Genomic DNA, 20,000 nt, shown 5'->3' on the forward strand with positions numbered 1-20,000 from the left:
CTTGAGCTGCTTCTGAAAATTTTAATCCAAGGTTTCACTGATCTATCGCATCATGATTTTAATCCAAGCTTCCGTCAATCTACAGCATCATCACCCCGGTGATGCCACAGATCAGCAAAAGCTTGGATCATTAAAATTTTCAAAAGCAGCTCAAGGCCAATCACTCGAACAATTCATTTTTTATGATAACTTATGATAACCAATCTTGCTGCATTGCATTTTTTTTACAAAATTGATATTTGTAATGATTGTTATTCTTTTGGATGGCAGGAGTTTCAGCATCATGAACACCTTTTCAACTCAGTTTGATCGTCTGAAAAGTGGAATGTACAGTCTGAGTGTTGGAGCTCCAAGCTCTTATCTTCGTCAGATGTGCGCTCATCTTGTCCAGGAAGCTACCACGTCACTTCACAAGTCACAGCATTGTACGAGTGCCCTCCAATATGGACTTGAACAAGGTCCAGCTGTGTTCCGCTCAGAGTTAGCCAAGTTCCTTAGTGAGGTCTATGGTGATGCTGTTAATTACGAAGACCTGTGGGTGAATGCTGGTGCTTCACAAGGGCTTGACCTCCTAGGGCATGTTCTTTTCCAACCTGGGGATGTGGTTTTTGTAGAAGAGCCTTCATACTTTATTGGTCTTCGGGCATTAAAGGATGACCTTGGAATGAGGGTTATTGGTGTACCGACAGATAAAGATGGAATGATGGTAGATGAGCTTGAAAATTTAATTACAGAACATTCAAATAAATTTCGTCTTGCCACAGATGAGAAACCATATTCTTCAATGCTGTATTGTGTCCCTACTTTCAACAATCCAACAGGATCTTGTCTTGCACCAGAAAGGTGTGAAAAGCTGATAAAAGTGCTTCGCAAACACAATGTGCTTGCACTTTGTGATGACGTCTACAATTTGCTATCGTTTGTGGATGATGCACCTGCTCCGCAAAGGCTGTTTGCTTACGATAACAAATCTGATGCTGATTACAGAGGCAATGTCATTTCTAATGGTTCGTTTTCCAAAGTGCTGGCTCCTGGTCTGCGAATTGGGTGGATGGAAGTCCCTGAGAAGGCAAGAAAGTTGCTAAGTAGAAATGCTTATAACGCAAGTGGAGGATGCTTTAACCAGTACATTTCATGCATAATATCTGTTGCATTGGGAGAGGGCTTAGTAAAAGAGCATTTAATGATGGCGAGACAGAATTACCGTTCTCAATGTGATGCACTATGTAATGCCCTTGATAAGTACATACCCATTCCAATTTCATACCAGAAGCCAAAAGGAGGATATTTTGTTTGGGTAAGCTTTCCCCCAGAAGTCGATTGTATCAAATTGTTTGAAATATGCAAGACAAAGTATCTTGTTGAGTTTAAACATGGTTGTGTCTTTTCTACTACCCCTGGAAAGTTTAAGAACTGTATGCGATTGAGTTTTGGATTTAATGAGCCAGACATTCTTGAACATTGTGTAAAGCAAATTGCATTTGCATTGAAAGAATCTTTGTAACCAAATTATTCAATAACGCATAAGTTATTATTTTGGAAGAATTTTGCTGCAGAGGTTTTCTGCTAAGTATGGATGTGAGAAGCCTTAAGTCATTCTGTGTGCAATAACATGTATTTGCTGACAATGAATGAAATAACATATTACTATTATTTTGATATATACCGAGTTGATCAATATTTAAAACAACATCTTTAAATTTAAAAGAAAAAATAATATTTAATTATTATTTTCCTTTGAACTAGTGTAATGTCAATTTCATTGCTCAAAACATGTTCTTTAAATATTGATGAACTTGGTGTACATGAAAAATAATAAATAATATTATTGATAAATATCAAGATCTTGGAAGGGAAGTGAGAAAGCTCTGTAAGGTCAAAAGTAGAGTTGTGTCTATTGTTGTGGGGGAGCTTGCGACATTTCAGAAAGGATTAGTAGACCATCTTTAAAGTACTGGGGTAAATCTGTGCTTGGCTCGTAAGTTTAAAAAAAACAGCACTATTAGGAACAACTACAATCTTGGACAAAATAAAATAAAAAATTAGTTCCCCCTTCCCCCAAAATCAAGGATGAATCCGCACGCAAGTTGAAGCCCGTCAATTGTTTATCATTGAAATTGGGGGGAGGGGTGGTCTTAATTTACCATTTGAAATGTCCAAGATTGTAAAATCCCCTCACGTGTTCTCACATACTGAGGTTGCATGATGTGACTTGAATGGGGAACTGATGACCAGTTGAAATTTAGAGACTCGATACAAAAAGAGTAAAAGCTCTAGCCACCCCTTCATCACTGAAGAATCTCCCTAATTTGAGAAGAGCATTTTTGGAGTTTTCTTACAAATACAGAGGTATATACCCTCGTACAATGTGTAGTGTTCTGATTGGGTCAATTTATCACCCCTTTTACTTGCCAAGTGAGAAAATTGATGCACAGTAGCCCAAAGTAGGCCAGGTTGGTTTTTCCTGGGACGCCAGAGGTTTTATGCTTTGTAACGCTGCAACCGTCAAATACAGTAAACAAAGAACGAATTGCCCGAAGCCTTCGGCTCCTCCTCGATAACCTCTGTCACCCACGCTAGTTTTTTTGCACTTTTGCGCAAATTGCATTACACATTTTGCAAAATATATCATTATAGTCCACAACCTATAACTAGTTAAAACATTTATTTTTGGAGTTTTTAACATATAAAGCCTAAAACATCAGACAGATCAAACAATGTTAAAAATTATCAGGCTTTTCAAAATAAAGGCAATCAGAAAGTTGACAAATGGCGTAACGTGTTCAATATTTTAAAACAATATAAATTTGAGCTTATCGATGCAGTCTAAAATGTCCGAATTTTGGGGTTTGGGGATTCTACAGAACACAAAGGTACTGAAACTGCTCACTTCAAGTTCAAAATTTTCTCTGTTTACATTATAATCTTTTTTGGCTTCTGTAGCAACGGGCAAAGTTTATGATCATCTGCCTTTGTCGGCGTCCGAGAAATCTTTGTCGGATTCCGATTCTTCTTCGTACGGTTCTCCCATTCCTGAATGATCCATCAAATCTGTGAGTCCCTTTTCTATCTCGTCAAGCTTCTTGCCAGTTTCAGTCATTCTTTTAACGATCGAGTCTTCGACGTTTTGAAACTTCTCTTGCATGTTCTGGAGCGTTGCTTGCACAAACTGCATCAGCTCGGGAACGTTTGTCGGCTGTTCCATTTTTTCCTACATTAAAACGACACGATTCAGATAACGTCTTATAGTTTGAAGCTTGATCAGAAAGGAAAACTTACCAGCGCTTGATTTCTTTGTAAAACGACCGATCTCTGAGCTCTTGCTTACAAAATTAATGTAGCGTGCTTTTCGAAAATCAACCGCGTCGGCTTTTCCGAGCTTAAGTGGCTTTGAAGAAACGAACCAATCAGAAACGAGAAAGCGACAAACATTCAGTAAAGTAAGCCAATTATTCTTTAGCGTCACGCAACAATTGTTTGAAGCAGAAATATTAAAATTTACTTTCATTACTTTCCACTTATATCATTTTTTTTTTCCATCGTAAAAATATCACAATTGCAATATATAAAAATTCAATTTCCGGCGAACTATAGTCAAAGTACCCTCCAGAAAATTTTTTTTCTTTTTCAGTTGGACTTAGATATTCTTAGATATTCTTAGATATTCGCTCTGACGAAGGGCTAACGCTCGAAACGTCAGCTTTTAGAATCTCTGTACGGTGGCCAATTTACATTATCAACTCCGTTGATAAAACCAAATTTTTGTATACTACTTCCCCACCGACGCAGCACCACAGTTTCTTTAGAAACTACCCCTTCATTCATTAGATATTCTGTGTTACTTTAAAGCGTTAATTGTAGCGTATTGTAAAACCGAGAAACAAATATTAGTCTTTATGATTAAAAGTCTTCCTCTCTCTTAAACATAACAGCATGCATTCATTTTTGAATGTATTTTAGTTACGAATAACTGTTCCCCTCTTGAGTCCTCTTAGTGGTTATTGCACCAATGAATAACTGTTCCCCTCTTTCCCTCTTGAGTCCCCTTAGTGGTTATGGCATCAATGATAGCGTCTGACGTTGCCACGCAACTGAAGCTAAATAACTACCTGGACATCCGCCATTTTCAAGAGAGCCTGATCTGAGAGGCGGTCTTGTATTCTTTTCAGCGTAACTTTATAATGTAATGGCATCGCTACATTCAGAAAGATCAGACCATTTTCCCAAAATTCCGAAACAAAGGTTGGTTGAAGCCAAACCGGGCACACAGCTGACTTACCTTGAAGATTCCGGAGTCGATGTTCGAGAACTTTGGAGGGACCATGGCAATGAAAGACAGTTGTACAGAAATTCGCCTCCTATGATTATTGGACAAAGAAAATCAAGCAGTCAGAGTAGTTCACGAACAAGTTCTCCTGTTCAAAGGCGAAACGAGGTAACGCAGTTTTCAAGTTTTCTTGGGAAGGTCATTCATCTGTTCTAAGGACCTGAATTAGATCGTTTGGAAGTATGTTAGCGAGGAATTAGAATCATAGTAACGAATTTGTCTTTGCCGAGATAATTATGCTGTAGTTTTTCATTTCTTTTGGTTCAACGCTGTTTCCGAGAAAAACTAGCTGTTATTATTGTTCCTACTCAAGCTTATATGAACTTCGCGGAATGTTTTACAAAACAGTTCCACAGACTTGCCTCGCGATCGAAATTTTAACAGAATAGTATTCAAACATTCTTGTGTTTACCAGCTTAGTAAAGCTAAGACAACAGTTCATTTGGGGAATTTTGAATCCTAGCTAATTTAATACAAGTCTATACAGCTTTCTCACCGTAGCTTATAGATACCCTGGGTTGTTGAATACAAGTCATGGATAAATTTTGTAAATTCTGAACTTATGTGATGTCTTGACTAAATGGGAAGTAATGCCACACACAGGTAGATCTCCAGAGTTCTTTTAGAGTCAAAATACTTCAAACAAAAAAAAAAAAAGGCTTTGTCAAGTTTGAGTTGCTGTTTAATCATTGTTCATTGACTTGTTTACACAGTCAGGCAAAAAAATCCAACTATGCTTTTACCATAATTTTACATATCATTACTGTTAACAATGCAATGCATTTAACTTGCCAAATTGCAAAAGACGTTTCAATTTAACAAATTGTTGTCAGTTTTTCATGGGTCTGGACCTGTTACTGATCATGAATTTCATCATAACATTGTCAAAGTGTAGCTGTGGATCCATGAGGCGATAGCTGAGTTGATCCACAGACTAAACTAAGTTTTTGAGTGGATACAGAGGTTTTTAAATAAGATGTGTATAAATTATGTTACAATTTGACTTTTTTGAAACAAATTATTATTGTGGTTGCATGGGCGCACTTTAAGTAACTGCATGTTCTCAGAAAATAGGAATTCCACCAATATATAATGGTGCAAAGAGACTTTGGGTTTCTTCTCGATTGCTGGTACAGCTGATTATCAAATGAATATTTTTGCACCTTAGGTTGAGTCAAGTTCCTTGGCTTGTCGGAGTCCATCCATTTCTTTAGAACTTGGCTTGTCTTTAGATGAAACTCAATTGTTGAGGGATAAAAAGGCTAGACTTCAACAGGAAAGGGAGCAACTTAGTGCACAGGTACTTCAGCATAAGCAAGGATATAACATCAAGTGAAGCTATGACCCTCGCAGTTATGAACGCAATTTTTGCAATTGCGTAAAGAAGCCTGAAAAATTCAAGACTTCAACAGGGTTTGAACCAGTGACCTTGTGATCCCAGTGCACCGCTCTAATTAACCTACTGAGCTATGAAGCCACTGGCGTGGGAGCTGGTCATTTGTGGGTTCTAATGTTCCCGTGAGGAATGAATCAACGATAAAATGAGATATGAAACGGATGATATACCCAATTGCAAAAATTGCATTTATACATGTAACTGTGAGGGTCATAGCTTAATTCACTTGATTTCATATCTACAGTTCATATATGATCCATTTCATAATCATTTCAAGGATATAATGTTCAGTCAATGGTACTATGTATTACTTAAGTGAAAAGAACTTACAGGATCTTTTAGGGTCTGTGAGGATGTACTATGAACACATAAATTATTTTAAACATCTTTGAAACAGTTCTTCTTCTTCTTCTTCTTCTTCTTCTTCTTCTTCTTCTTCTTCTTCTTCTTCTTCTTCTTCTTCTTCTTCTTCATCCTCTTCCTCTTCCTCTTACTCGATCTTCTTCTTCTTCTTCTTTTTGTTCTTCTTATTATTATTATTAATATTATCATTATTATTATTATTATTACTAATGATCCTAGTGGTACCGCCGGTATAGATATCCCTAATGGGAGAACTCAAGGTATATGACTTGTACATGTACGACCGAATGTTTGATAGTGAATCGAAAGGTGAATTACTGTTGAATTGCTCTATAGCATTTCCCAAGACTTTTCCAGCATGATAAGCATTGAAGTGCTATCAGAGGAGGCTAGGTTCCAGAGTTGCAGACAAGTCTGGGGCTGCTTTCAACCCATTGACAAGGAAAGAGCCTAATTAGTTTTTAAAAGCTACGTCGGGGCAGGCCAGTGTCAATTAAAAAGTTTTTAAATCGTGGTGAGGATTGAGGGAGGGACCAATTAATAGCTGTTACAGTAAAGGTTTAGCAATAATTATTACTCTTATAATTAAAATTATAATTTAATTATTAAGCAAAATTATAATTATTATTCAGAAAAGACTGATCATATTTCTCATTAGTTATCACATTACAGACAAGCAGCTGAAACTGCTCAAACTGATCTTGCAGCGGAGAAAGTGGTTTCATCAGGCTTGCAGCAAGAGGTAAGGGATCGATACAAAAATCTCCTTGATTTTCAAGGTTTAGTGTGCTTCCTATTATACAGTCAGGTAGTTAACGTTATGTTTTTAAGTTACTTGACTTTTGCTCACAATTTCATATGATCATAGTTGAGAGATGCCCAACACAGAATATCTGAGAAAGATCAGCAGATAATTGAATTCAAGGTAGTTGTAGTCTTCTTTATGTTATTTGTTGTTGCATTAATTGTTACTGTAACAGTGCGACGCACCTTACCGTGGCCACCTAACAAAGTGTTTTACAAAGTGTCTGCCAATTGGGATGTGCGAATTTGATTGACAGTCACGCCTCCTTGCAAATTTCGCACTGTTGTAAGTTGGACATCATTGAAAGGGTTGTTGAGTTGATATATTTCACGCAATTGTCAAATGTGAAAGTTTTTGGGTGGCCACGGTAAGGCGCGTTGCACTGTAAAATTAGTGTCCTCTTATGTTTGAGTTGACAAAATATTACAATCAAAAATATATTCAAGAACTGACAATAAAATTTCCTTTCTTCTTGATTGCAGTGTGAAATTGAAAGCAACAAGCAAAATGCAGCCAGACAGACAGCCTTGGTCCAGTCACTCCGCGACAGAATACAAGAGGCTGAGGATCAAGCTGCGGAGAAAGAAAACTTTGCTAACCGCAGTGACATGACCATATCATCATTAAGGAAAGAGATGCACACTCTACAAGACCGTCTCCAGCAAGTGGAGTCTTCTCTGAAACATCACATCGCTGCAGAGGAGGAAGCTGCCAGTCGAGCTGCCAAATGGGAAAGTAAAGTATGTGTGCAATGTTCATTGAAAATGGATATACAGTATTGACATTACTTATATAATAAGTTCATTTCCTGTATTTTAGTTAGACCACATGCAAAAATCATCATCATCATAACTTTGTTTACTCTCAGGTTTTTATTAAGAGTAGCTTGCTATCTCTGAGCATTTACTCTCCCAACTATGAATTTTTATATACAACAGAGGACAGACCACAACTCTTTGCGAATAATGTGTGGGTTCTTTTAGGTCCCACAGTGTTGTGAACATTGAAGGGTAATGTTATACGGGGCCTAGTAACGGTTTATCGTCCTTATCCAAGAAGACTAGAGAGTCTTAACCATTTGCAGATGGCCGGCATTTTTGTATTTCAAGGTCAATTTTTTTCAATGTGGTTATTATTAAAATTACAGTCAGATTTAAATACTGTAAAGCATTTCTAACTTCGAGTTAAATTAATGGCATTGTTAAATATAACTATGTTATGTCACTAAAAGCCTAACCTTGAAAGTAGGTATTTCTGAGTCAATGCCATCATAATAATTATATTCATCCTTTGGCTTATTAACTTCTAATTTATGTTGAATATTTCATAGTACGGGGAGATGAAAACCCAGCTGATTAGAACTTTGCAGATGGATCTGTCTGAAGCTGCCTCAGGATCTGTGCAGTCAATGCTTGGGAAGGTAAGGTTTTGAAAAATTGAAGCTGACATAATGATTATATTAGCTTTTAGTCTAACTCCTGAAGTTTGATGTGGATGGTGAAGTTTGTGGGAGGAGGTGTAGTCACCCCGAGAGTATTACGATTGTAGTTTGATACTCATATTATTTTTATTTATGAATAAATATTTAGTTTTATTATTATTATTACTACTACTACTACTACTACTACTACTACTACTACTAGTGGTAGTAGTAGTAGTAGTAGTAGTAGTAGTAGTAGTAGTTAGGGTTAGAATAAAAGTAGAAACAACAGAGTGGGCTGAAATCAGCTAATCACAAGACTTGAATATTGATTCATTTTACCCTTCAGGTATATTGATTGATGGCAGCAATAAACAATTCAAAACAGTCGCCACAACTTGCATAAATTTCGGTGTTGGTACTAAGCCTATGAAAGGCGCAATCATATGATAAGTTTCTAATGACTTACTCTTTGCAAAATGAATTGTTTCTATTGGTCTATTACCCAAAATTTTTAAGGCTCATTATATTATAGTAAATAATTTATTATTCAACATGTTTAAAAATGACTTACCGGTACATGTACTTCTCAACTTCTTTTCTGATCATGCAGATTGCAGAAATAGTCAGGGAAAGAAATGGTCTAAAAGAAAAAGCAAACAACTTGTCAAGGAACTTGCATGAAAGCAACTTGGAGTCTAAAGCAAGCAGGTATGATGAACTTGAAATGATTGAGATTATTATTCATTTCACCCAGTCCCTCATTCAGTCATTGTCATCATCACCATTATTAAGTATAACTGCCAATAAGGGCAAACCTAATGATGTTGGATTATTCACTTATCAGGGAAACCATCATGAGATTGGTTTCAGAAGTCGGACAGGAAAAGAAATCATCCAGTCAAAGCCAAGAGACAATCAACTCTTTGACAAGAGAGAGGGACACCCTGCAGCAGAAAATTCGGGAAATGGAGACAGAAACTGATCGTTTGAAACACCAGCTTGCTGCCAGTCAAGATGCCTGGGGAATGACCAAGAAACAGCTGGATGAAAAGCAAAACAAGTCAGTTATTTGCAATTTTCGTTTTTTGGTCGATCTTGAGCTTTTTAGAGTTTTATAAATTGGTCCATACGGGTTTGAGTTCATTCCTGCAGGAATTTGTTTAATTAAGACCTCAACCTGGCCAGGGTTTCTTTACAAGTTTTTGGCACCCCAACGTGGTTGACACAGGGTCGTGTCTCAATATTGAACTTTGTTTTGGTTGCAGACTGGCAGAAATGGAACAAACCCTTCACACCAGCGAATACACGGGGCAGTCAGCTCAATCAAGGGTTTGTAGCTGCTAATTCTTTCAGATTTTTTTTTTCCCCCGTGAATTCTCGGAAATACCTGGAAAAAGTTCGCCTGCTTTCTAACGTAAGTCAAACCTTTGACTTCGGATGTTCGGAGATACTCGGAGTCGAAGCTATGAGCATCTGATTTCTAGTTTGGATGCACTTCCACTAAACTATACATAGGAGACCTGAGGAAGACAAGCTAGGTTTGTTATTCAGGAGTTTTTGTGACAGGTTTGTCATCTCTTGGTGGTGTTCATTATTTTCTTGTTTTCTCTACAGTTGCACAATTTCAAGCGTCATTTGGCACAGCTCATTGGAGACACAGATGACTCTGTACCTGCCGAAGAAGACGCCATTGTCTCAAAAGTAAAGAATCTTTCAAGGCACTTCAGAGATCTGAAAGCGGTTGGTGTTAATTTTTTTCCCGATAGAAATACTAGGACAAGGATAGCTAAGACCACACAACAAGATCAAACCGTTTAACTTTTGTTGGCCTTTCAGGTCTTCGTTGAATTTTTCTTTGGAATTGCATACTACTAGGAGTCACCTTTACGGGGACGATTTTCCGTTCTGAGCACGCGCACTTTGAAAAATGTCGGCCTCCAAACTTTATGCGCATGCTCAGTTCGGAAAATTCGTATATACGTTCTTCGACTTACTAGCAAGAGTCCATTTAAACACAAGAGTAAAAATGTGGTATCAGGTTTGTCCCCAGCAGCGTCAGAAACGTGTCTATTTTTAAACCAAAATAAACAATAGACCCAATTAGCTAATTCAATACAAAAGTGTACCCAATTTAAATCTAACATTGAGTTAGCCGTTTTGGTCTATTGTTTTATTTTCCCGCAAAACTTGGTTAAAAAATAGACACGTTTCTGAGACTGATGGTGACGAGGCCAATTTGGATAATTCCTACTCTTTTGGTAATCCATGGACTCTTGCTACTAGTTATTATTTTAATGTCACTGTTTGGAAGGAACTCATGACCCCTAGTATTCAATTCTCGTATCTTCCCGTGGAATCCAATTCCTAGTTCGGATGTTTGGAGCTACTCGGAAAAAGTCCGAGAATCTCTAGCAGGAGTCGAACCTATAACCTTGCGATTGCTAGTTCGGATGTTCGGAGACACTCGGAAAAAAGAAGTATTTTGTCTCTCAGCTATTCAACGTTTCCCCCGTTTTCGTCACATATCCAAAATTAAATCAAGAAAAAAACAAAGATGACATGAATCTAAACACCGAGTTTCAGCCCCGATTAATGCGATTTTGCTTCTTTTGCTTCGTAGTTACTGTAGAAGATGTAAGTAATCAATAGGCCATTTCCGAGTTCATGTCTGCCTCCTCTTCAGGGCTAGCCTAAGTGCGAAGTTTTTGTGATGGTAATTAGTTCTACTTTACATATGAATGAAAGCTAATTTTCATAACAAAAACTTCGCACTTAGACTCGCTTTAAAGAGGAGGCAGACATGAACTCGGAAATGGCCTATTGCCAGTATAGTACGCTCACCGCGGTCCCCGTCCCTTTGTCTCAATTTTTACGATACCTAGAAAGAGGAGTCTTTAAGGGTCCAGATAAAGAACATCTCGGAAGAGTTAGAGAGTCAAAGGAACCTTCATCGCACCACGCTAAAACGAGCCAACGAGGCCGAGACTCAACTAAAAGAAAACCAAGAGCGAGTAACGGGCCTTGAAGGTGAACTACTGACGTCTGATGTGGAGAGAGACCAACTGAAGGACGATAAACGGAAGGTGAGGATCCTAACCCTTCCATCCCCAAGATCGAAACGCCCATTCTCCTAAGTAGTGCCATAGATGTCTTTGTTGGGTAGTCATAAGAATTTGGTCTTATATTTAGAGCTGATGATCATCTTCATTCTCAATAACTGTGTGGATGACATTTAATCGAACTTGTGAGGAGAATTGACATGGTGATCTTTCTCCTGAGATTCAAAGGGTTGACGCCAGCCATGTTGGTGGTGGTTGTGGTGTCGATGGTGATGACGATGATGATCACGATAACGACTATAACGATAACGACAACGATGATGATGATAGTGATGTGCGCAATGATGAGGTCGACGACGTTGATGCTGCCAGATGTGTCCAGTAATGTCCCTAATTAGATAGATACATGCGGATTTCAATAAGCTTCACAAAGTGTCCCTTTGTTCCTCTCCCCAACTTCAATATCACTCGTGTCTCGGAATACAGACAATTCGCCCATGTCACATGGCGGCCATATTGTCCCGGGAGACCAAAAAAGCTTTGTTTTACCACGCCAAGCCTCACCCCCATGATTTCCACTGCGAGACTTGGCGTGGTAAAACAAAGGTTTTTTTGGTCTCCCGGGACAATATGGCCGCGGTGTGACAAAGGCGAATAGACCATTTTCGTTATTCTCACGGCTGGACTGGGTCTAGCATGAAATGGAGGCTAATGCGGGCAAATCTTTTCACACAAAAAAATTGGGCGTGCATGCATTTTTGGATATAAGTGGATGCTGCTGAAGACGACGATGTCAGTTTTGATGATGACATTCAGTTAGTTAATCGTTCAGCTTCCTCGTTACCATGTTTTTTTTTATCGTGATATCTTTTCTGTTCGTTTCACTTTTCAGTTTGTTACCTTTTGTGAGAAGCTAGCGCGTGTCATGAAACTCGACGAAATTGCCAACGATGTTGGTTTGGATGTGAATGGCGATGCCTTGTTAGCGAGAGGAGAACAACTTGTAAAGTTAGAGGTGAGACATCCCATCACCTCTCGTGCGATTTACTCAACTCTCTTGTGACACAACCGTCTGCAGGGAACAGAAAATTGCCTTTTCACGATAACTTTAAAATTCCCGCAGGGATCGTTATCAGTGAATTTTTAAATTTTCTTTGGATTTCAAAACTATGTTAACTAAACACTAAAGGCCGGTTTACACGGTGCGACTTGTCGGCCCGATTTTTGGCGGTGGCTACTGCAACAGATTTTTTACGTCGGGCCGACAAGTCGCACCGTGTAAACCGGCCTTAAGCGACCAAAGTTTTAAGCCTTAATTTAAAAAAAAGACACCAGTTTATTTTAACTGGAATTTTCCTATTTAATGGTCCGCCGGGCCATTATTGACTTTAAGATCTTGAGAGAACTGGATCGAGGAGAAAATCACGTCAAAGGCTCACTAGTTCAAGAATGCAATGCGTGGTGTGTACGCCGCAGAAGAAATATGCAGCACAGGTGTTTTGGGCTTATAGACGTTTTGCAAATATATCGAGCTGATTCACACGCGGAAATTTTAAGCTAGTGAGTCTTTGACGACACTTTTCCCTAAATCCAACCCTCTGAGGTCCAATCGGTCAGTTTTAAACGCGAGTAAGGGCGGACCGTGAAATCCAAAACTTACACTCAAATTAAACGGCCTTGGGATAAAAATCAAAGCTCAAAATTTTGACAGTCAGGTGTTAAGGAAACACACTTTCAAAATCTGAAGAAAAAAGGAAGTGATTTGATCACAGGGGCACTTTTAATTGTGTCTTACGGATGGAGAGCATTGGAGCTCTAGGAAATTTGCTCCTGCTTGGAACACAGGACAACAAAAATGGAATCTGTAGCGGTATCCCTGGACGCTTTGCCAATGCCTCCCACCCTGCCCCTGAGATTTCTAGCCTTGATCGCTTCTACTTTCTCAAGATCCCGCACTAGTTGTCAGATATCTGTCCCCGACAGACAGAGACCGGAGGGGGATAAAGTATCGCCCCATCGACCATATTTGACAGATCCCCCACCCAGAACATCCCCTCGACCTTGACCTTGACCTTGATTCTATTCTTGTTTCTATCAGGCGGATGCATTAGATGACAGAAAGACCACGATATATAACCTTCAGAGAAGAGTTAAGTGGTCCAAACAACAGATTGAGAGCAAAGATTTACACTTAGGTTTGCTGAAAAAGAAAGTGGCGGAACTCGAAGACCTTTTACGAGAAAAGGGGCGTGTTGAAGTGGAGAGAGATGACAATTCACTCAGATACAAGAAACTTGTCAAACATAACGATAAACTGCAACGAGAATTGCTTGACTATAAAAAAGAAATCACAAGCTTAAAGGCGAAATTATTAGAAGCAAGCGAGCTTAGGGTGAGTGAACAAAATTTATTAATTGGAGACTCCTGTTGGATTTTCTAGTCTTATCGAATAACGACGTAAAACCGTAGGTCTTTCTTCCTAACAATTGATTAAGCATCGCGTATTAACTACAGACGTTAAGCTGGAATTTGCGTTTTGCTAAAAATCAAATAAACTTGGGAAACTAGTTGTTTGACTAGTTGCATGCTTGGACGACTTCGGTTGTTCTTTCGCCCGTCGCTAAGCAACCATAGTTTCCCATCCTTCCTGCGGGCGCATTGCACCTTAAACATCAACAGTTGTATCAAAGAACGCACACCGGTCTCTCAGTTGGTTGAACATTGGGCTGTTGTGCTGAACGAAGGTCGCGGTTTCGAACCCCCGGCCGGATCAACACTCAAAATCTTAAAATTACTGAGGAGAAAGTGGTGCCTTTGTAATTTCATCTGCAGATGGTTAGACTTTCAGGCCTTCTCGGATAAGGACTTTAAACCGTACGCCCCGTCTCATAAATATCAGGGGCACCCAACGAGAATATAGTTCAAAACCACTTAAACATAGCATTGTTCAACGTATTTTAGTATTTAAACGGTAGATATGGGCATATTTTTATCCCCTAAAAATTTTTCATCTGTTCGGATTTCCTAGGTGAAAGTCTAGTGATCCGAAAATTATAGGGATCAAAACTTACCTTTTCGAAAATTTCAGCCAGAAAAAAGGATCCCGAAAATTCTAGGTGACCTTTTCACCTTTTCAGGGTAAAAATCCGTTAAAAATCGGCAATTATACCATTTTTCAGATGTTCGAAAATCCTAGGAGAGGCAGGCAAGCAAGAAATTTTACAAAAAAAAGTTCCGAAAATTCTAGATCTCAAATCGTCTTCCGAACAGATATTTTCCGAAAATTGACGTTGGGTGCCCCTGAAATATCTTCTATGTTCATAGGTTCCCTATGGACTTGAAACCCCCGGTGTTATGGTTGTCCTGTTCTCTCCAGCAGAAGTGGCTGGCTTGGCGGTGATTATCTCTAAAAGGGCTTATGGTGTATGAGGCCACCTAAGCAGAAACAGCCATAAGTCAAAAAGGGACTTTGCCGAGAGCTGGAAAATGTAGACGTAGATGTAAATCAGTGTTTGACATTTGAATCGCTCCCACGAAATAGCAGTGACTAAGTCGCTGGTATGATTGAACGAAAGGTGACGTTTGCATTGTCTTTTAGGTAAGAACTCTGGAACAAGGGAAGACGATCGAAGAACTTGAAAATGCTGTCAATAAACTCGCAAAGAGTAAGCACAAAACCAGCGCAGAGTTGCACGACTTGAAAAACGAGCTTGAAATGACAGAAACACAGGCACGGGAAAAGAAAGCGCAAACTTCGCAAACACTGCAGCAGCTGAACGGTGACCTACAAACAACTAAGCAGGCCTTGGAGGAGTGCAGACTTCGAGAAAAACAGGTATGTGTGGAATGTTACATTGAAGATTTTCCCCTATTATGTCAGTTTACATTCTTACACTTTGCCTTAATTTAAACCTACTCCTTGGTGCAACACTTAATATTTCATTTGACTTTATGTTCTTTGCAGCTGTTAGATTTTCGTCAAGTTTTGGCGCGTCTTCTTGGCTTGGATATCAACACACTTTCCGTTCCAGACTACGAGATCATCTCGCGGCTAGAGCGCCTCGTCCAGGCCCATCACGCGCACTCTATCACCACACACAGCCTGGAAGCTAGTCTCCAGGACATGGAGAGTGGATTCCGCGCGGGCTACGATGACGCCGTTGCTATTCTAAGAACGCCATCGCCTGTGAAAGTTTCGTAACAAGAGAGTTAATCTTCGGGGGAAATATGTACATAAGAACATCTACGCTGAGACGATTAGAGAACGAATTTCAGCTACAAACATTGCTGTTATCGTATGCCATAACCTGGAGAAATGTTGGAAGTTCGTGCTGTTGTCTTTAAAACAAGGGAGACACTTTTTGCGTGATAGAGAAAGCAACCTCTGTTGAGGTTTATTTGAAGGCAACGACGGAAAGATGATGAAATGGCGCAGCACAAATAAATAGCCCGGCTTCGCCTCATGGGCTATTGACCCGTAGCCTTTGCGGGCTACGGGTCTAATTGTTAAATAGTGGTCTTCTCCTCTGATTGTCAGAAAATCTTGCGCTAAAAGAACAATTTTTAAGTTTCGTCCACTTTTAACCATTAATAAATAAGGAAAGCTTTTATCGCAAAACTTTCCTATATTGTTAGCTGTTTTGTCCATACCTTGAAAACTGACATTTACCTGCTTTTATGTAGGAAAAGTACAATTAACAAAAAAGACTGTGGTTGTAAATAGAAGAAGAGGTTTATAATTCTTTCAAAGGCCTCAATATTTCTGCTTCTCCTTTGATAAGATGACAAGAATATACTAAAAAGCATTTCTTTTTACACAATTGTTGACGAATAGTGGTTTTCTAACCGGAGAGGAGCAAGTCGAAAACAAAAATACTCAGACAAAAGACACAAACCAAAAATTTCCTCTTGACAAAATATCAGCCTTTTGTTTATATCACTTGACATAATTTTAAATTTTCGCGAATTTCAGGCTTCATATTCAGACAAATAGATTGAGTGCCTGATCAGATATGCGCAGACTTTTTTTTGTTTTTCCCTTTAATTTGTGGTATCATGCATAACCTGTTAAGATGTAAATAGTTAATACAATTAATCACCAAATTCATATTATGTTAAAGAACCATTCAACGCCAGACAAAGGCGATTGCCAAGGAGAAAAGCATGTTTTTGTACTTGCTTGGTATGTCTTAAATTAAACTAAACTCTGATTTCCTCATCGCCCACGTTTTGGTGGATTAACTGAAACAATAGCTCTCTTTTTTCGTCAACCAGCACTTGTGCATTACACCTGCCGGAAACAAACACAAGTTATGAATCGAAATCCGTTTAACTAATTCGTCCACCTTCTTCCAAATTACATCCAATACCCACTCGTTCACATATTAAAAGATTCAAAATGTCAATCAAGGGAAACTATACAAACAAAACAGATGTTTTAGTGTCTAATTTCTTAACCAACTGACATAATAGATCTTGCTCGGGGGTAACATTACTTCGAACAAACTACAACTTTGAGAATCTCATCATTTGCTCCTAGTAAATTGATAAATCATAATAACTAATCAAGGGAAGTCACTGTACGAGGGCCAGCTTTGTAGGCCTCTGTTCATCTGGTATGATCCCACGGACTCCTGGAAGACAGGAAGGCAAACGTCTTAGGAAATGGAGTAAGAAAGCATTTAACAAATAATCGTGGCCTCCACAGTAAAAGGCCGTCATCGAATCACACAAATGGACTATATAGAATACACTGGCATGAAAAATGAGGCGCCCTGCCTCGACAGTAGAAGGCCATAATTGAATCACACAAATGGACTGTTAAAGAGAACCGGCAGTAATGTAACAATAAAATTGGAATACACATGAAAAATGAGGCAACGAGTTGGGCATTCACAGAGCGTGTTTATGTTTCATTCGGGAACCTAAGACAAATCCCATTAGTGAAGCGGGATAAGAATCCGGGTCGACAGTCTTGTGCAATTCAGTACATAAACCGCTATGCCTCGTCTTAACAGAGAGATTTTTCTATCTTTTATTTGTTTCCTATGATTTCTATTCTGCAAACGAACTTCACGAAGTTCTCTGGCCATTTTAAAATGGTAGGGCTAAAAAAATCTGGGGAAAAAGCACATTGTGAATTTTCCTCAATCCAGCATTCATTACCGTGTCCTTTGGACCTATGAAAGGCAATCAAGGGAAATTGCCCCTGCCGCGGTCGCCGTCTTCTCGCCCTCCGCTGCTTCGTTTTTGAAGAACTTAATTGTGACAGTAAAGTGAAATAATTCACGCCAAAAAAAAACCGGTCAGATTTCACAATAATTCCCACCAATGAGTCAGTGAACACCAAATAATTCAGAGTTATTTGCCTATAATATATCAAAATTTATCTTAAAGGTTGTACACACAATAGGAACAGAAATCAAGAAAAATCAAATTTTATCACAATTCCGCACTTTTTGGTAATAAAACTTGCAATAAGGATAAGTAAAGTAGTAAAAAGTAAGATATTTATGTAAAAGCTGTATGAACTTCGATCTTCATCAAGACAATATTCTACAACCGTATCCGAATCTCCTTCAGAGTTCTATAAATTAAATAGGTGGATGTTTTCTAGTTTAGGAGCAATAAGATTTGCATTAAAAGCATCTCGGTAGAAAGACAAGAAATAAAATTCAATCTATATTTTTCCGCTTCTTTCTAGTAAAAGTTTTCTGACAATATCGGGCTAAGTTTCTGTTACGCGCGATCCGAATCTTATCTAAATTTGGCAAAGCTTCAATTCATTGGTAAGGAATGTTTTCCAGTTTGAGAGAGCCGTGAAAAATATCGGTTTACCAGCTTTGCTCGCGAAGACTTATGGAAACGGAAAAAAAACAATATTTTATCGCCAATTTCAAACTTTTTCTCAAATAAAATTGCAATAAAGTTATGCGTAAAGTTGCCGTAGCATTACTAAGGAAAACGTTGTACGATCTGAATCCAATTCAGTTTCCAGGTGTTACGAGGTGAGAAATATTCTTTACCTATTAATCGGGTATAAGCATAAATAAAGAAATTTCGTTAACGCCTTGGCCTTCAAGTCAGTTCATATGTATAGCTGTGCGAGATGTCTTTTAGCAGATGTTGTTGCGTAAATAACTTGCAAATCACTAAGAAACTCAAATCCGACTAGATCCCCTTGCCCTTACACAAACAAATGGAGGCGGCATTCTTCGGCCTCCTTATTAAAAGTATAGCAGTAAATTAGTGGAAGATATCTTCAAGTGTTTCACCTTAGTAATAACGAAAGAGATGTTTAGCAAACTGAGCTCCACTGCGATGGAAATATCGATTCCGGATAGTCTTCTTGGAACATGCTAATAACTGTTTAACACTTGCTGAGGCGATGAATAAACTTGCTATAAAGTTCACTTTCATACAGTCTCAGTAAACAAATAGTTCATCGAAGGATTTTTTTCCCCTTCAATTTTGTCTAGAACAATGTAAAATAATGGTTCCTTTGTTGAATGTCCGTTTAGTTCCGCGAACACCAAGGAAAATGTTCAAAATGGATGCCGGCGCTGTTTGGTGGTAAGCCTTGAAGCACAGGATTTTTACGAAAAAAAGTGAAGACAAAGTCAATCGAGGAAAAGAGAAAGGCGCGCATCAAAACACCGCTGGTCATCACAATTCGGTTACTGACGTTTCTTTTTCGCTCCGTCCCCGTCCGTGCGGAAGGTAATTCACAGAGTTTCCTTGTTCGTTTTTCGGTCGCGAACGAAGATGGCAGCACAGGCAGCAGAGAACCAGGGCAGCTATCACAAATATAAGAACGCCAAGAAAAATGACTATGATCGAAATTGACGATAACATGTCTTTGGTCGCATACAGAATTCTTCTGCTAGTCGTGGCACAAGCCCAGCCGATTTAGTTTCACGATTTCCACTGGCAAAAGAAGGAAAGTAATGTGAGCATTTTACCAGAGATATTGCCTTAACTCCCTCCTTAACATTGCAAATCGGATTGACGTTAACATTAACTTTACAAAGGGGAAATTGCAGTGTTTTGATTGGTGCACGAGAAATTCATCTCCGGTGAGGCTCAACCATTAGAGGATGCTTAAACAATATCGACTGCGACTGTCGGTGCAAGCTTAAAGTTTCAGTGGATTATAAGCGAAGGCGACAAAATATTCAGGAAAGAATACTCTTGCTAAAAATTATTCGACTGAATGTATCCAAAGTTGTAATTTATAAAATCCGTTCTGGTGTCGATGAACGACATGGAATGCGAATAGCCCGGAACGTGTTTATGCAAATCAATAAATGATATCTCATTTTGTGATTGTATTTTTTTTTTTCTACTTTTTTCCTGTGTTCAGAAAGAAACGGTCCATCAAATGTCAAACATTTCGTGGACTTTATTGATCCTAAAGATAAAGATGACCCTTTTTTCTGGAGAAAACTGAAATCAGGCTTCAACTGCCAACCACCGGGGACTCAAAGCCCGCTGACTAGTGGCTGTATTTTCTGCCAGAAATTTATGTCCTTAAAGTATTTAATTTCTTTACTTGAATTTTTAAAGACTGCAGCTTCTAATTAAAGGGGTCGTCAACGAAAAGCTGTATGTGAACAGTTGCGATCATT

General features: G+C 38.8%; 2 protein-coding genes and 2 long non-coding RNA genes across 4 annotated transcripts in view; 2 read left to right on the forward strand and 2 right to left on the reverse strand.

The window, feature by feature from the left end:
* LOC138027601 (uncharacterized) overlaps positions 1-2,770 on the forward strand; it is a 4,310-nt gene extending 1,540 nt beyond the window's left edge. Inside the window, exon 2 of the mRNA XM_068875152.1 lies at positions 271-2,770. Coding sequence (XP_068731253.1) covers positions 284-1,504 — 1,221 coding nt within the window. The 5' untranslated portion in view covers positions 271-283 and the 3' untranslated portion in view covers positions 1,505-2,770. The remainder of the gene's footprint in view (positions 1-270) is intronic.
* On the reverse strand, positions 2,649-3,383 carry LOC138027602 (uncharacterized). Its single transcript, XR_011127484.1, has 2 exons — positions 3,280-3,383; positions 2,649-3,211 (listed from the first exon to the last, which is right to left on the reverse strand). It is a non-coding gene; the product is annotated as an uncharacterized lncRNA (long non-coding RNA).
* Positions 3,384-4,107: 724 nt separating this feature from the next.
* On the forward strand, positions 4,108-16,592 carry LOC138027603 (coiled-coil domain-containing protein 170-like). Its single transcript, XM_068875153.1, has 15 exons — positions 4,108-4,435; positions 5,496-5,627; positions 6,745-6,828; positions 6,955-7,011; positions 7,374-7,631; positions 8,222-8,311; positions 8,925-9,022; positions 9,159-9,374; positions 9,580-9,643; positions 9,929-10,054; positions 11,197-11,397; positions 12,266-12,388; positions 13,472-13,765; positions 14,972-15,208; positions 15,338-16,592. Exons 1-15 carry the CDS (start codon positions 4,187-4,189, stop codon positions 15,572-15,574), a joined length of 2,466 nt encoding a protein of 821 aa, XP_068731254.1. The 5' UTR covers positions 4,108-4,186; the 3' UTR covers positions 15,575-16,592.
* A 201-nt stretch (positions 16,593-16,793) lies between these two features.
* LOC138027605 (uncharacterized) overlaps positions 16,794-20,000 on the reverse strand; it is a 7,987-nt gene continuing 4,780 nt past the window's right edge. The window contains exon 2 of the long non-coding RNA XR_011127485.1: positions 16,794-17,006. This is a non-coding gene — a long non-coding RNA (uncharacterized lncRNA). The remainder of the gene's footprint in view (positions 17,007-20,000) is intronic.

This window comes from Montipora capricornis, chromosome 12 (assembly GCF_036669925.1).
Source record: "Montipora capricornis isolate CH-2021 chromosome 12, ASM3666992v2, whole genome shotgun sequence".
NCBI lineage: Eukaryota > Metazoa > Cnidaria > Anthozoa > Scleractinia > Acroporidae > Montipora > Montipora capricornis.